Source organism: Typopeltis vanoorti, chromosome 4 (genome assembly GCF_054136105.1).
Source record: "Typopeltis vanoorti isolate ZY-2024b chromosome 4, IOZ_Tvanoo_1.0, whole genome shotgun sequence".
Taxonomy (NCBI): Eukaryota; Metazoa; Arthropoda; class Arachnida; order Uropygi; family Thelyphonidae; genus Typopeltis; species Typopeltis vanoorti.
In genome coordinates, this window is record NC_143552.1 from 5,713,396 (window position 1) to 5,731,325 (window position 17,930).

Consider the following 17,930-nt stretch of genomic DNA (forward strand, 5'->3'; position numbering starts at 1 on the left):
AAAGTCAACTGCCCAGTCAAGGAGTTCCTGCAAGCCTACCTTAGTAGAGGCCACGAGAATAAGATCATCCACAAAGGCCATAGCATTAAAGGAAGAAGCACCTATAGAGTAGCCTATATGGCTAGGAAGAGAGTGAAGAAACTCATCTATGACGCAGTTAAAGAAAAGGGGAGATAGATAATCACCCTGGCGAACACCCCGCACTGCGGGAATAGAAGTCGCATGGGTCCCTGTAGTGATAGTGATGGAGCTACCCAAGTATAGCTCCATAACATAGGAAATAAAAGGTTCTGGACATCCAGCAATAGACTGCTCAAAGGAGAACAGGAAGGGAGACACTATCAAAATCCTTTTGGAGGTCCAGCAACATCATATATAGAGGTTTAAGGCCACATCGGGAATCAGAAGAGAAGAAATAAGATATATATTCTCGGCACAGCCGTCTGAAGGGACAGAAGCTCTCTGTCTATAATCATGCTGTATATGTTGCTGAAGTCATTTAACTAAGATTTTATGATAGAATCTAAGTAGCAAAGGGGAGATGGTAATAGTTCTACATTTGATGCATGGCTTGAAGTTTCTTTCTTCGTTATTAAGATAGTTCTTGAAGATTGTAGGTATGGTGGTATTGCTTTACTGGAAAGGAGAATGTCCAATAAATCTTGAAGAATCTTCAACAGTACCTTCCGAACCTTAGCCACAGGAAAGTCTTGCAGACTTGCATCTCCTGTATACTGCTTTTTGATATCTGTCAGTCAGCCATCCTCTTATCCATGCTAATATTCTATAATCCAAACCAATATTTCCAATTTATGCAGCAGTCTATCATGCTGTATTCTGTCAAAAGCATTAGCAAAATCCAAAGTATCATGGTGTATCCATTCCCCTTGTCTAGTTCCGTGGTAATATTGTGAGCAAGTTGCTAAAACATGACCTTCCCCTAGTCATAAACCCAAGTTGCTGACTGCAAAGTAGAGATTCACTGTCAACCCATTTCTGAATGCAAGCCCTTACCAATTTTTCAAAAATCTTCACCACAACTCCTGAGATACCAATTGGCCGATAGTTGGATACATTGGTCTCTGCACAACACTTGTACTAGTATGGGCTGAAAAGTTCTCGGCCTAACAATGAAAAAACGAATTTATAATTTCAAAATTATTTTTATTTTTCAACATAATCTCCCTTAAGACTAATACATTTATTCCAGCAATGCTCCAGTATCATTATCCCATCCCTGTAGTGGTTCTCAGTAAGATCTGCAAAATACCCCTCTACAGCTGCAATCACCTCTTAATTCGAAGAAAAATGCTGACCAGCGATGAGAGTTTTAGTTTTGGGACGAGATAGAAGTCAAAGGGAGCCACATCTGGGGAATAGGGTAGATGTTCCAATAATTCATAGTGCAGATCCCTTAATTTTCCCATTGCCAAAACACTTTTGTGGGCAGGTGTATTGTCCTGATGAAAGATGATTTTTTTTTCTCGTGAATTTTTTCGTATAGTGTGGTTAAAAGATCAGAATAATATTCCCCGGTTATTGTTTTACCCTTTTCAAGATAATTAATCAACAAAATGCTTTTAGCATCCCAAAACATCGATACCGATGCCATGAATGACGTTTCCTGCTGATGGAATCGACTTTGTCTTCTTTGATGCTGAAGAACTGACTTTTGTCCACTGTTTGGATTCTGGTGTGTAATTGTGAATCCAAGTCTCATCCATTGTAATAAATCAACACACAAAATCAGTTTTATTTTTGTTAAAACACTCCAAACACTGTTCAGAGATTTTCATGTGAGTGCATTTTTAATCTGCTGTGAGCAAGTGCGGCACCCATCTTGCGTGAAGCTTTTTCATTTGCAATTCTTCATGCAAAATATACTCTACACATTCTTTTGAAGTGCTTATAGTCTCCGTAATTTCGCATACTTTGACTTTGATAATGGTATTGTTATCCAAATACCATAATGTGCATTTGATTGGTGTTGATACAGTTTTTGGACATCCTTCACGTGGATCATTTTGAAGGCTGGTACGCTAAGTTTAAACTTGGCAGCCCATTTCTTAATTGTTGAAAATGAAGAAGATGAGTCTCCTTAAACTTTTATGAACTTCGAATCAATTTATTTTGACGTTAAACCTTCTTTTACAAAGAATTTTATAACCGCATGATACTCAATTTTATCCATTTCAAGGGATAAAATTTAGTGTCGCAACACTTTCAGACAGCTGTATAAAACAAACTGCTTGATAGAATGACCTGCAATTTCACATGGATGCTTATGACAGATGTACAAACTTAGAAAAAAAAAAATCGTGCCAATGGTGTTGCCATCTATGGTCGAGGCAGAGAACTTTTCAGACCACCCTCGTAAAATAGAATTACCATGCATTCTTTCCATTCCTGCAGAATCTTCCCTGTTCTGAGATTCATATTAAACAACCTCTTCAAAGGAATATCCAGTTCAGCTGAACACTCTTTTAGCACACTTGGTGATATCCCATCAGTCCCTATTGCTGAATTCTTATTCAGCTTGTGCAACAGCTCTAATACCTCGTCCTCATACATCTGAGTTTCTTCATCCAGCGAAGAGGTAACATTGAGCTCTATGTTGTGTACAACAAGTTGATAGCTTTCAACAAAATGGGCATTCATTTATTGAACAACCTCTTCTACATCTGTAACCTTCATGCCATCAGGATTTTGAAGAGTTATTCTTTCATATTCATTCTTTCTTTTACTTGCAGCATATCTATAGAATTCTTGTGGGTTGTCTTTAGCACGTAGAGCCAGTTTCTTTTCATACTCAGACTTTGTTTTCCATACAGACTATTCTAGCCTGCTACTTATAACATTCATAACGGACGTCATCCTTATGCACACGGTATTCCTTCCACATCGTCCTTTTCTTAAAAATTTCTTGCTTAATAAGATCACACATCCATTTGACTCCTACTCTATTTATTCTTTGAACTCTCGGGGGTGCATTCTGATATTGCATCATTCAAGTGTTGTTTAAATGCTTCCCATGCATTCTCGATATTCTTTCCATCCAGTAACCTATCTCATTCCACTGAACTCAGTATACTCCTCGGTTGGTCATAATTTCCTGCTTTGTAGTTCAGCATGTAACCTTTTCTGAATGGAACATTCATAAACTTAGTCACTTCCCAAGTGAGTACTGCATAATCACTATTACCAACCTGAGGCAGAATAGTTATATCTTTAACTGAAACACCCTCTGGCACGATAATCAAATCTAACACTCTTTGACCTCAAGTTCCTTTTGTCACATGCTGTTTGAGGAAGTTGTCCTGCATCAGCTCAATACATGCATTTTCATTCCTCTCATGAGATGCTACTGCTACCCAATCAATATTTGGATAATTAAAGTCTCTCATTATGATTACTCTTTTCACGCTCATCTTTTCTATTTTGTAATGCATTTCTTCATTACTAGCAACCGATCCACTAGGTCTGTAACAATACCCCACTATGTAATTAGTCTTGTTAGATTCCACCTCACACCAGATGGCTTCAAACTCACTTCCACATGAAATATTGCTAGTAGTACTACAATCATAGGTCTCAACTCTGGTGGAAATCATTGATCAAGTGCACGATATGGTATTGGATGGCTGGTGAGTCAAAGTGCGTGAAATTGATGAGATTATAGGCATTTCAAAAGAATGTGTAGGATATATTTTGCATGAAGAATTGCAAATGAAAATGCTTTGCGCAAGATGAGTACTGCTCTTGCTCACAGTAGATGAAAAATGCACTCACATGAAAATCTCTGAACAGTGCTTGGAGCATTTTAACAAGAATAAAACTGATTTTGTGCACCGATTTTTTACTGTGGGTGAGACTTGGATTCACCATTGCAGACCAGAATCCAAGCAACAGATCAAAACAGTGGATAGAAACCGGTTGTTCAGTCAGAGAGAGAGAGAGAGTCAAAGTCAGTTCAATCAGCAGGAAAGGTCATGGCATAGGTGTTTTGGGATGCTAAAAGCATTTTGTTTATTAATTATTTTCATAAAGGGAAAACAATAACTGGGTAATATTATTTCGATCTTTTAACCAGAGTAGATGAAAAAACTCGCGAGAAAAGACCTGGTTTGAAGAAAAAAATCATCTTTCATCAGGACAATGCATCTGCACACAAAGGTGTTTTGGCAATGGGAAAATTAAGGGATCTGCACTATGAATTGGAACATCTACCCTATTCCCCAGATGTGGCTCCCTTTGACTTCTGTCTCTTCCCAAAACTAAAACTCTTCCTCGCTGTTCAGCGTTTTTCTTCGAATCAATAGGTGATTGCGGCTGTAGAGGGGTATTTTGAAGATCTTACTGAGAATCACTGCAGGGACGGGACAATGGTGCTGGAGCATCGCTCGAATAAATGTATTAGTCTTAAGGGGAATTATGTTGAAAAATAAAAATAATTTTGAAATTATAAATTAGTTTTTTCATTGTTAGGCTGAGAACTTTTCAGACCAACCTCGCATATTACTATTCAGGCCTCCATGGACTCAAAAGACTCATCGTGGGAGGTCATTCTTAGGAAACACAGTCTATCATACCACTCCTTGAACTGATTGACCATTCTTAAAAGTCTCGATCATATCACTTCTCCTTCTATCTGCGAAACTCTGCTGTCCACATTCCCTCAGCCGATCCTCATACCTAGCATTGTACATTTCTGAAACCATCTTTGTTATCTGCCTCTAGTATTTCTGCAGTTAATTTATCCCCTTCAAATTTAATTTAATAATTTAGTTTTTTTTTTTTTTTAGTTTTGTCCCAAAGCAGGAAAAACAGATATCTTCTGATAGACATTTGTGAATTAATTCAAGTGAAATTGAATGTGTGTGTGCGCGATCGCTAATTTATTTTTCTTTGCAGTTCGTATTTCAAAATTTTTGAATTAATTTAAATATTTGGTGTCCTTTTCTAATTGGATATATTTTCTTTTTTTCTAGAAATATATGGTGTTAGGTATAGTACAGATATGAAGCAAAAGTCAGAAGAAAAAGGAAAACAAAAAAGAGAAGGAAGGAGACCTGAAGTGCAAATATATAGACCTGGAATGGGTCTTCTTCAGAGAAACAGTCATCATAATTATAGTCCTCGTAGAGATGATTCAAAAATTACTAATTCTGATCAGAGTTCTTGTGAAGAAATAAAGAGCATAATTTCTCACTTATCTGAAAAAGTTAAAACAATCAGTATTTTTAACCATAACAACAATGATCTGGGGACTTCTAAGAGAAATGCAGTTAACTGTAAAAGAAATACCACAAAAAATAGAAGGCCAGATCTCCAAGTTTACATTCCTAAAAAGAGAGTTGTGTTGGATATGTCTTCTATAGACAGTTGCAAAATTATGGATTCAAATCCTTTAAGAAAAATAGAGAAATCAGTTAGTAAAGAAGGTGTAGAATTAGACTGCAATGTTGACAAAGCAAACTCTTCTTTGTGTACTTCAAAAAGGTACTCAAAATCAGCGTACAGAAAAAACAGGACCTATGGTGACATTTCTATAAATGAAAAAAAATCATCCCATAATAAAACTAAATACTACACAAAGGTGGATAATAATTTTTTGCAGAAAAGCACTGGAAATCAGAATGAGGATATACATATAGAACATAACCAAGATAGAGAGAATTTCAGTGATGCTGAGATTAATAGTTATGTGGAAAGAGATAATTATGTTTTATCTAATCGTTTACTTCAGAAAAACAATAAAAACTATTATAGAGGAACTGATATCACTTTTAATGAAAAGAGTGAAAATATAGATCTTCAGGAATGTGAGAAAAATGGGAAACTTGCACAATTTCAGAAAAATCAGTCACATACAAGACTAAATGAAACTTTTGAATTTACAAATTGCTGTTCTGGTGAGGTGTTTGAATCTCCAAAATTATGTACACCTGATTCGGAAGATTGGGATGGAAAATTTATTGTGATAGAAACAAGTACTAAGACACCATATCAAAATGATTTGTGTTGTGCATTAGACTTTGTAGAGAATGAAGATAATAAAAATGACAGTACCAGTCAACAACTAAATACATTGACCAAGAATATATATATATATAAGAGTTTAGAAAACGATAGAAATCATTTACAGATGAAAAGGCTTTCAGGTACTCAGAAAACTAAAAAAGATGGTCTAAACTTTCACGATAGCAGTGAGACAAATACAAGTTCTGTTGTGTTATCTGATTCAAAAGATAGTCAAATAAAATATAAAAACAAGGGCTTTTCAGAAATTTCAGACTGGAGTGAAGCTGTTGAAACATGTGATTCTGAAAATCATGTAATTACAGTTGTTAATAACCGTGAGTCAGAAAGAAGTAGCAGTAGTAATAGTAGTAGTAGTAATAATAATAATGGCAGGAGTACTAGCAGTGCAGATAATAATAAATCTGCTAAAGTTCTGAATTTTGAGGGAATCCCAATCAAAGGAAGAAACAAAAGAAATGGAGAATCTATGAAACTCGATGCACGAAATTATGATAAATTCCCCAAAAAAAATGATAAGAAAGTAAATAGGGATAAGATTGAATTTGAACAGAATTTGCCCCCTCGATTTCAAAAGCTGAAAACAGAGAGTCATTTGTTAGGAAAGCAGTATGAGAAAATTGAAACAAGAAGTGCTGGGATATTAAAGATACCTACAGAATCAATAATTGCTGAACAGCAGCAGCAGCATGCCTGTATCTCACAAGATCCCATATTGGTTGAGGAAAAGAAGATAAACGAAGAAGACTCGTCAATCATACATAAGCGTCTTTTTGATCCAACTAATCCTGAAATACCACTAGTAATTAATGTACCATTACAACCTCAGCTGTTTTCTACCCAGTTCTCATCTGTTGCTTTGAATCAAGGAATAAATCAGCTTGAAAGTATACAAATTCCTTCTGGAATTTCACTTGGAAATCTCTATCAAGACCAGTTTAGTTCTGCTGCTCATTCACAAGACTTAATTATAGCTCCATCTTACCCATTCACATCTCCTCACCCTCCTCCAAGTTTTTCTGCTTTGAATCCAGGTCATGGCATGCCTGTTTGTTATGAAAATCTCTCTCATGACAGACAAAGAAGGTAAGATATTTGAACCTTCCTTAAATTTAAATTTTATAAAAAAAAAATAAATAAATAATTAAAAAAAAATGATTGAGTTGTATTGATTCATCAGTTATCTAAATGTTGGATATCCCAAGGTGTCAAATGAATTATAATTTCTTTCTTATAAATTCATGTGAGAAATCTCCAATTGCTCATTGGAGATATCATCTTAGAACAATGGCTAAGATGACCTTTATTATTATTATTATCCTGAGACCCCATGAAGTCAGAGAACTATCTAGGAGATCTTTTTGTTATACACAGAACTCATCATACTGCACCTTAAACACGCTCAAATTCTGTGCAGACAAGACTCTCATGCAAGGCATTCACAATTCTGCATGTAAAAAACGTGCTTCTCACTCCCTTGTTCACGCCCTCCTTGTACAGCTTCTAGGCATGACCTCTTGTTCTCCCCTGATCTCTCACTATTTTCTGTAAAACCTCTTCAACATTGATCCCATAATAACCCCTTATTAACTTGTAGGCCATTATCATATCACTCCTCTTCCTCCTATCTACTAGACTCTGTAGATTGCATCGTCTCAATCTTTCCTCATATTCGACATTCCAGAGATCAGAAACTACCTTAGTTAGTCGCCTCTGGATCCTTATCCACCACCATCCCAAGATCTCTTGTTTCCTTTGCTTCCAACAAGCATAAATTCTGAATCTCATCTTTGTTTCCCAAAATTTAATACCTTATATTTTGTAACATTGAACTCATGTCCCCATTCACTCAATCTGTTCAAGTCTTCTTGTAAGGTAACATCTGCTCTACTCTTCATAGTTTGTTCCAGTTTTACATCTGCAAAAAAACTCGATATTCCCATCTAAATCCTCGCCAATATTATTAACATATATTAACAAACATATAATTAACATATATACATACAGCAGTGGCCCTAAAACAGACCCCTGAGGCATTCCCCTAGTGACTTTCCTCTTCTGGGATATTGCTTCCCAATACACAACTTGCTGACACCTATCAGATACCCAATCTCCGATCCAATGCACTAATCTAATATCCAACCTATCTGCTCTAGTTTGACTATCAACTTATTATGAGGTAATCTATCCAAAGCCTTTGCAGTATACTACTGTGTATTCTTTCATCTATCTAACCAAGCCATCACCTTATTATAATAAGTAAGTATATTACTAAAGCGTGATCTCTCTTCAGCAAATCCATGCTGTCCATCAAAGATAATGCCATTGTTGTCAACCCAATTTTAGATCCTGGTTCTCACCAGTGGGGTGCTTAAGTGTCAAAACTGTATAACTGAGAGGAGATGTCCAGATTGCCTTTAAAGGAATGCGGAGAACCGACCAGGGCTTTTGACCCATTGTCCAATCCTCACCTTCTTGTGGTGCACCCTGTTAGGTGTCTACCTGGATACTGAACGAATGAGGAATGCAGATTTAAATTTTAATATGAATAAAAGACATGAGACTTTGTTTAATTTTAGTGTTAACAAATTTCTTATTGAAGGTGTTTGTGACACAACAAATAGCGATTCATCCACCTCAAGCCTACAGAGCGATTTCCAGGATGTACAAAAGGAGGGGAAAACTACCAGCACATAGAAGAAAAAGTCTGCATTCACTCATAAGTACATGGACAGCTATTTAAAATTTGGTTTCATGCATTGCCCTCACAATGACCAATTGCCATGACCTCGATGTGTCATTTGTGCTACTGTTCTGTAAAATGAAGCTATGAAGCCATTGCGACTTATCTAACATCTCAACACAAAATATTTCCAATCTAGTCAACAAATCTATTGAATTCTTTATGAGTAAAAGAGATGCACTTAGCATAGAAAAGAAAATTATTTCCCAATCTTCAACCACTGACACTTCACTTCTGATAGCATCCTATTTAATATCAATTCAATATTTAATATCATCCTATTTAATAATATGAGGAAAGAAATGGATTTTCTTCAATTATTAAGGGATAACTATCTGAGACAGCATGTAATTGAAAATACTAGGGGTGTGAGAATACTTGACCTGGTAATAGCATCTGAGAATTTGACTGTAATGAATATGACCATGTTGCCACCTATTGGCGAGAGTGATCATAAGGTCTTTACTTGGGAGGTGGCTAAAGGTGTGGAATTTTCGATTAAGACAGGGTATATGTGGAATTACCTTGCTGGCAAGTACGACAAGCTTAGGAGATTGCTTGGATCAGTGCCATGGCATGTACAACTGCAAAGGCTGGATGTCGATAGAGCATGGGAAGTGGTCAAGGAGCATTTACAGGAGGTCATGGCTGATTGCTTACCTAGGGTCCGAATAGTAAAACAAGTAGGGGTTAAATGGATGAATAACACCATTAAATTTGAGCTGCAAAAAAAAGAAACAACTGTGGAGGGAATTTAAAGAAAGAGGTGACTTGCAGGCACACGAACAGTATAAAGTGCAGGCCAGAAGGGTAATGAGTGTGGTAAAAAAGCAAAAGTGGATTATGAAAGAAAACTAGCTATGTAAGCTAAAGAGAATCCCAAACAGTTCTTTCAGTATGCTGCAAGCAAAAAAAAAAAAAAAACTGTACACGGCAAAATGATTTTAAGGAATGACGATGGTAAGGAGGTCACTGAATCAGTCGATATAGTGGAGTTACTGAGCGAGCACTTTGCAAAAGTATATCATCCGGGTGGTGACATTGAAAAAATGAAGGAACCATTAGTTTATATGGGAATTGTGATAAATGAAGTGGAGGTGAATAGTCTATTACATAACCTTAATGTGAATACATCTGTGGGATTGGATGGTATACCGGCACGGGTCTTGCGTGAAGCGGCTAAAGAATTATCAGTGCCCTTGACCATGTTGTTTAATCTGAATCTCGGGTCTGGTTTAGTCCCGAAGCTGTGGAAAGAGGGGAAAATAGTTCCACTGAATAAAGGAGAATCCAAGACTACGGTTGCAAATTACTGACTAATCAGCATATCAGGAGTTGTTGTCATGGTCTTGGAGAAAGTAGTCAAAGGAAAAATACAGGAATGGATTGATGAAAATGAGATACTGTATGGAGGGACAGCATGGCTTTGTGACGGGTAGATCATGCCTCAGTAACTTGCTCAAGTTTTATAACATTGTGACAGCTGAACTGGATAAGGGTAATGGGTTTACAGTGATACTGCTGGACCTGGCTAAGACATTTGACAGGATACCACATGAATTCTAATCCGTAAACTACAACATAGGGGAATGTTCTAGTTTACAACATTATCCATTACAACACCTATCCATCTCACCAAGTTATGGTGAGATGGATAGGTGGGTGGTTGATGGAGAGATATCAAAGAGTAGTTTATTCAGGAGCAGAGTCCAAAAGACGGTGTGTGGTGTGTCTGACTAGTGGTGTGCCGCAGGGTTTTGTTCTTGGACCACTGCTGTTTAATTTGTTCATTAACGATATAGGGAAGGATCTAAGAGGAACAGTTCATTTGTTTGCTAATGATGCAAAGTTGGGTAGGGCAATAGTGAATTCAGAAGATGTCAAAATCTTGCAGGACGACTTGGATAGATTGGAGTTCTCAGCTAAGGAGAGTGGATGTCAATTTAATGTGACAAAATGTAAGGTTATGCATTTTGGGGTGAAAAGATTAGCAGCAGTATACCACATTGGTGGAACTGTACTCCATGAGATTGATGAGGCCAGGGACTTGGGAGTGTTGGTGAATAGGGAGATGAAGTTTAGGGGGCACATTGCAAATGTAGCTAAATCAGCTCATCAGCTCACTTGGTTATTGAAAAATACCTTGACAAACAGAGACAAGCAAGTTATTGTTCCTCTGTACGGAGCCTTGATAAGACCTCATCTCGACTACTGTGCCCAGATTTGGTCACCTAGGTTCCTTGTTGATGGGGAGGAGGTGGAGAGGATCCAGAGGCGAGTGACTAAGATGATAGCAGGTCTATGGAATGAACCATATGAGAACAGGTTGAAGATTTGTGGGTTGCAGGAATTAGTTGATAGGTGGAAAAAGGGGTGATATGATTGAGACATTCAAATTGCTAAAGGGTTTCTATAGGATTAATTCAGAGGATATTTTTGAGATCAGGACTGGTGGGAGAACTAGAGGACATCTATGGAAGCTGGTCAAGAGTGTGGTTAGCAGGGGTGTTAGAGCTGGGTTCTTTGCTTTTTGAGTGGTAAATGAGTGGAATAAGCTGCCAGAGTCTGTTGTGGGTGCTATGACGGTGAGTGAGTTCAAGGCAAGCTATGATAGATACTGTGAGAATGTCATATAGTTGTGTGGACATGATGTTTAGGGCCTCCCTCGATGCGTCTAAGGACTCCCTGGAGTCGTTCGTAATAATAGTAATATCATTACAGATAGCTAAATGTAAAAAACTGTATTCCATTGACGAAGAACTCATTAAGCTTTCTTTGATTGCTGCTTGTAATGAAGTAGTAGGTCTGTGGCAAATAAAATGAAAGACATCTCATTGTTGAATGATACAGTTGAAAGGTGGATATCTGATATGGCAGAAGATACAGAAACATAACTCATTGAAAAAATTTAAAAAATTGAAATTGTTTGCATTACAACTGGACGAATCTACAGATATTCAGAACAACAGCATTTTATTTATGGATATACGATATATTGACCATGATGAAAGTGACATGAAGGAAGACATTTTAAGTGTTTCTGAATATCTATGCACACCACCATCAGTGGGATTTTCAAAGTTTTAAATGGTTTCATTGATGAGAGAAGTCTCGAATGGGAAAAATTGTGTTTTAGTTTGTAATGATGGCGTTGCCTGCCTTACAGGTAGAAATTCAAGTTTAGTCACTAAAATTAAGGATATGGCACGCGATAACTTATTTTCAATGCATTGCTACATTCATAGGCATAACCTGGTCTCCAAAAAAATGGCACTTGAACTTATTGAATCCTCTCTCAATCTGTTAAAATTATTATTATTATTATTATTATTATTGTTCCGGGAAACTCCAAGGAGTCGACAGACTCATCGAGGGAGGCCCTAACATCATGTCAAGACCAACTATTCAACATTCACACAGAAACTATCATACCTTGCCTTGAACTCATTCACGGTCGTAGCACCCACGACTCTGGAAGCTTATTCCACTCATTTACCACTCTCCAAGTAAAGAACCTATCTCTAACACCCTTGTCAACCACGCTCTTGCCCAGCTTCCATGCATGCATGGCCCCTAGTCCTCCCACCACCAGTCATATTTTCAAAAATATTTTCTGGATCAATCCTATAAAAACCCTTCAGTAATTTGAATGTCTCAATCATATCACCCCTCCTTCGCCTATCGTCCAATTTCTGCAACCCACAAATCTTCAACCTATTCTCATAAGGTTCATTCCACAGCCCTGCTATCATCTTGGTCACTCGTCTCTGGACCCTCTCCACTTCCTCCCCATCACGAAGAAACCCTGGTGCTCATAGCTGGGCACAGAAGTCCAGATGGGGTCTTATCAAGGCTCGATACAGAGGAACAACAACTTATTCGTCTCTGCATGTTAAAGTATTTTTCAGAATCCAAGTGATTTGGTGAGCTGTTTTAGTTACTTTTGCAATGTGCCCCCTAAACTTCAACTCCCTATCCACCAACACTCCCAAATCCCTAGCCTCATCAATCTCCTGGAGTATGATTCCACCAATGCGATATACTGCTGCTATTCTTTTCACCCCAAAGTGCATAACCTTACACTTTGCCACATTAAATTGACATCCATTTTTCCTAGCCCAGTCCTCCAAACTATCCAAATCATCCTGTAAAATTTTGACATCTTGTTCACTCACAATTGCTCTACCCAACTTTGCATCATCAGCAAACAAGTGAACACTTCCTCTCAGATCCTTTCCAATATCATTGATGAACAAATTGAAAAGCAGTGGTCCAAGAACAGAGCCCTGTGGCACTCCACTAGTCACAAGACGTCTTTTAGACTCCACTCCTGAATAAACCACTCTTTGATATCTCTCCTTCAACCACCCTCTTATCCATCTCACCAACCCTATATCTATACCCATCTGCTCCAGTTTACTGATTAGGTTTCCATGTGGTATCCTATCAAAGGCCTTGGCAAGGTCCAGTAGTATCACTGTAAACCCATTACCCCTATCCAGTTCAGCCGTCACTGTGTTATAAAACGTGAGCAAGTTACTGAGGCATGATCTACCCTTCACATGTTGTCCCCCATACAATATCCCATTTTCATCTATCCAATCCTGTATTCTTTTCTTGACTAATTTCTCTAAGACCTTGACAATGATTCCTGATATGCTAATCGGTCGGTAATTTACAACAGCAGTCTTGGAATCACCTTTATGCAGTGGAACTATTTTCCCCTCTTTCAACCCGCTCGGGACCAACCCAGACCCGAGACTCAAATTAAACAAAATGGTCAAGGGCACTGACAATTCATTAGCTGCTTCTCGTACAACACGAGCTGGTATACCATCCAATCCCACAGATGTATTGACATTGAGGTTATGCAATAGACTACTCACCTCCACTTCAAGGAAGTACAGGAAGATGGTTTAATGTTAAATCTGGTGTGAGACAAGGATGTACATTATCCCCTCTGTTATTCATTATCTATATGGATCACATTATGAAGGAATGTGGTATTAAACCTGATATCAAAATTGGAGATGTTAATGTCAGCTCTTTGCTTTATGCGGATGATCTTATACTTCTAAATAAATCCGCTACAAGTCTGCAAGATTCTCTGACTAAATTGAATAGCTGTTGTAATAGATATGGTATGAAGGTCAGCAATAAAAAGACAAAGACAATGAAAATAGGCAGAATCATTGAAAATGTCAACTGTGTTGTGAATGGAGAACCTGTGGAACAAGTAAAACATTTCAGCTACTTAGGCACAATTTTTACTGAAGATGGTAAACTAAATATAGAAATAGACAACAGAATCAGCAAAGCTGGTATCGTGGGAAGTCAATTGAATAAATTCATATGGAATAAGAAAGAAATTAGTCGGAACACTAAATTAGCTATATACAAGACTGTGTTCAAACCAATTTTAACTTATGGATCTGAGAGCTGGGTCAGAAGTAAAACACTTGACCAAAGACTAGAGACTGCAGATATGAGAGTCCTGAGAAAGATTAGAGGCGTGAACAGATGGCATCAATGGCAATATCATATTAAAAATGAGGATATTAGGAAAGAACTTGACATTGTCAGCATCCAGGAATGCGTTAGCAGAGCTAATCTCAGATGGTATGGTCACTTAAATAGAATGGGAGAGGAAAGATTAGCAAAACAAGTGTTCTCTGCCAGGTTGGCAGGAAAACGACCCAGAGGAAGACCAAGATATAGGTGGATTGATACGGTACAAAGTGCCTTAGACGATAGAAATATAAGATCTGATAATGTTGGAGTCTTGACAAGTAACAGACTGATTTGGAGGAAAATTGTAGATAGGAAGTTAGTAATGATGTAATTTTTTCATGTAGTACTGTCATATCCTGTACACCCCTTGAGGGTACATGGCAGGAATTTGATGATGATGATGATGATGAACCTTGCCGTTTCTTGTCATATTCCTATTTCCTTCATTCTGAAGGTTGACAAACATATCACACTCATGATCCGAAATACACTTCAATTCCTCATTCTTCCTACATTTTCTACACACATTCAATCCTTTATTATCATATAACCACACTCCGACCGCACTCTGCAAAGCGTACATTTCACAGCTAGTACACTGACTCATTTCTTTTATGCTACCGTTCTTTGATAAGGATGGCGAACCTTCATTACTAGCCGCCATTTTCCTTCGCACAGGTGCCATATTTATTTGCAACGTGTTTTGTCAAATTATACGTTATAACACACCAAAAATAGACGCACTAAAATACGCAAGGCAAACAAAACAAAACTACACAATATTTAGTAATTTGTATCGATAACTGAAAATGATACTTATCTTATCTGGAGCTTGCACGAACACTACACATTACGAATTCATCTAGCGGCGACTTCCCAACATAGATTATGTTATAAAACACTTTAGTACACTAACCATGCTAATAAAGCTCCAATAATATACCAAAATTACACACTTAAGTCCATTAAATTGAATCCAAAACACCAATAAGTCAACAAAAAACACAAATCTCTCAGGAGCTCTCCGGTAGCATGTCCGTTCACCCCGTTATTAATTATATAAAAAACAGTGCTTTAAATACAAGCTATTAAAAGCATTGTGCTATGATGAAATGGACTCTGAAACACCAAAATCTTATTTTCCATTTGGATGTTCATTGACTTTCCTGCGGTAAAGCTCTCAATAGGTTATACAAACTCCAAAAGGAAGTTGAGCTGTTTCTAATCGATAAGTGACCTGTCCCATTATTACCAGGATAAGAAATGGGTAGTCAGATTGGCATATCTTAGCAACATATTTTCTTACATATACTAGTTGAATTTAAAACTTCAAGGTCCAGATACAACAATATTTAATGCTTGGAACAAGATCGAATCATTCAAAAAGAAGCTCAAACTTTCAGTCATATTTTTCATTGCAGAAAGAAATAATGAAATGTTTCATTCTAATAATAATAATATAATCTGATATATATATAATCTGAGTCGCACTCAGATTATATTATGGAAGCAGGTGATTTCTATTGCCAGAATTCAGTTTCAGATATTATTGCATTCCACTTGAAGATGATGTTGTTTGAAAAGTAAAGAAGAAATAGCAATGCGATTTCTTCTTTGTTTTTCCACCACATATCTTTGTGAAACTGCATTTTCTGCCATGACTGTGCTTAAAACAAAACAGAGAAACTGCCTGACTGTCTGTGTTTGGCTATCACTTCTATTCATCCCAGAATTAGTAAGCTAACGGACAGAGAACAGCAACAAAAGTCTCGCTAGCCTAACTAAAACCTTCAAAAACTAAGTTGTAATAAAAGAAACAAAGTTTAACTTTTTCAATAATTTATAATTGCTGTGTTATAGTGCTGCGTTTTTAAATTCTAAATATCAATTAGTGTTGGAACTGGTGTTTAGAATTGAGAGATTCATACTTTTTTATTTATTAAATTACCTACTTTGCATATTAATTTTAGGCAGAAGGCTGGGTCTATACATGATCGTCCTTTTCTAAATCCATTTTGTACCTCTAGAATAAAGTTTTCGGAATATTTCATTAGTTTGTTACTTAAGATTCTGCTGTATATTTTGTAACATGAATTTAGTATACTGATACCGCTATAGTTTTTAGGGTCATCTCTATTACCTTTCTTAAAGATAGGAATCACAATTGCTTTTTTCCATTCTAGTGGGGGGATACCAGTTGAGTAAATTTTATTTAAAAATAATAAGAGTCTTCCTTTGAATCTTGTTCCTGCGTATTTATATAGTTCTGAACCTAGCTTATCTTCTCCAGGTGATTTTCCATTTCTTGTTTCTTTTAGACTGATTTCTAATTCTTCTTCAGTTATTTCCTTTTCATTTTCGTTAATTGTTTGCCAGTTGTCTTTTTTAAAATATTTGTCTGTACACAGTTCTGTGTAGTAATTTAGAAATTCTTCTAATTTCAATTCAGTGTTTAATTTTGTTTTCTTTGGTATCTGCATTTAGGTGTTTCAAAATCTTATATACATTGGGTCTTATTTTATATAAATCATGTTCTAAATTAGAAACAAATTTATTCCATGATTCTCTATGTCTTTTTCTGACTTCTCTTTTAGCTATGGCTCTTATTCTTTTATATTCTATTTCATCTTCTAATCTTTTACTGCTTAACCATTTGTGATAGGCTTCTTTTTTCTTTTTGATTATTTCTTTGATTGTATGATCCCAGATCTTCAGTTTTTTTCTTTTATTGAATTTTTTGGTCTTTCCTAAGCTTTCATTTGCTGCTGCATTTAGTATCGTTTTTATATTAAGCCATCTATTTCTATTTCTTCATTTTGTTTTATTTTATCTAGATACTGGTTAATTCTTTGTTCATATAGCCATTGTACATTTGTGTCATTCAATAGTCTAGTTTTATAAACAAATGTTTCAATTTTTCTTTCTGTTCTTGTTACTTGTAGCCATTTAGGTGGTAATCTTAATTTTATTTTAACAAGGAAGTGGTCGCTGCTTATTTCATATCCTCTGTGAACTCTAACATCTAGTGAAAATTTTGATGTCTTTTCATTTAATATGAAGTAATCTAATATTGATTTCCATCCTCTTGCTGCCCAAGTATATTTATGTATGTCTTTATGTTTATAAAAGGAATTCATTATTTTTAGGTTATTATAAACTACAAAGTCAATCAATTTTTTACCATTTCTGTTTAGAGTGTGTTCTCCATGTATTCCTATATTATTATTAATTTTCGTGTTTCCAATTCTTGCATTTAAGTCTCCTGCTAAAATTATGTAATCATTTTTATTTATTTTATTATATATGTTTTGTAGCTGATTGTAAAAATCAATATTATCATGTTCTCTTCCTTCTTCTGGGGCATATAAACCAATTATTGTTAAATAGCCTCTATCTATTTTTATTTTAGCTTCTGTTATTCTTTCATTCCATAATTTATAATGTTTTAACTGTTTTGAAAGGGAGTTATGAATCCAAATCATGACTCCTGCTTGTGCTCTTTAGTCTCTGTCGACTCCACTGTATATCACATTAAAATTTTCAGTTCTCATAGTTCCTTTTAATTTCTTTTTTGTTTCAGTGATTACTGCTATTTTAAAATTTCTTTCATTTAATAACTGGTCTAATTCTATTTCTT

General features: G+C 36.3%; 1 protein-coding gene across 1 annotated transcript in view; it reads left to right on the forward strand.

Moving 5' to 3' along the window:
• The window catches only part of LOC150107087 (telomerase-binding protein EST1A-like), a 330,605-nt gene that overhangs the window by 8,546 nt on the left and 304,129 nt on the right, over positions 1–17,930 (forward strand). The window contains exon 2 of the mRNA XM_090390990.1: positions 4,989–7,125. Within this exon, the coding sequence (XP_090247116.1) occupies positions 4,989–7,125 (2,137 nt within the window). The remainder of the gene's footprint in view (positions 1–4,988; positions 7,126–17,930) is intronic.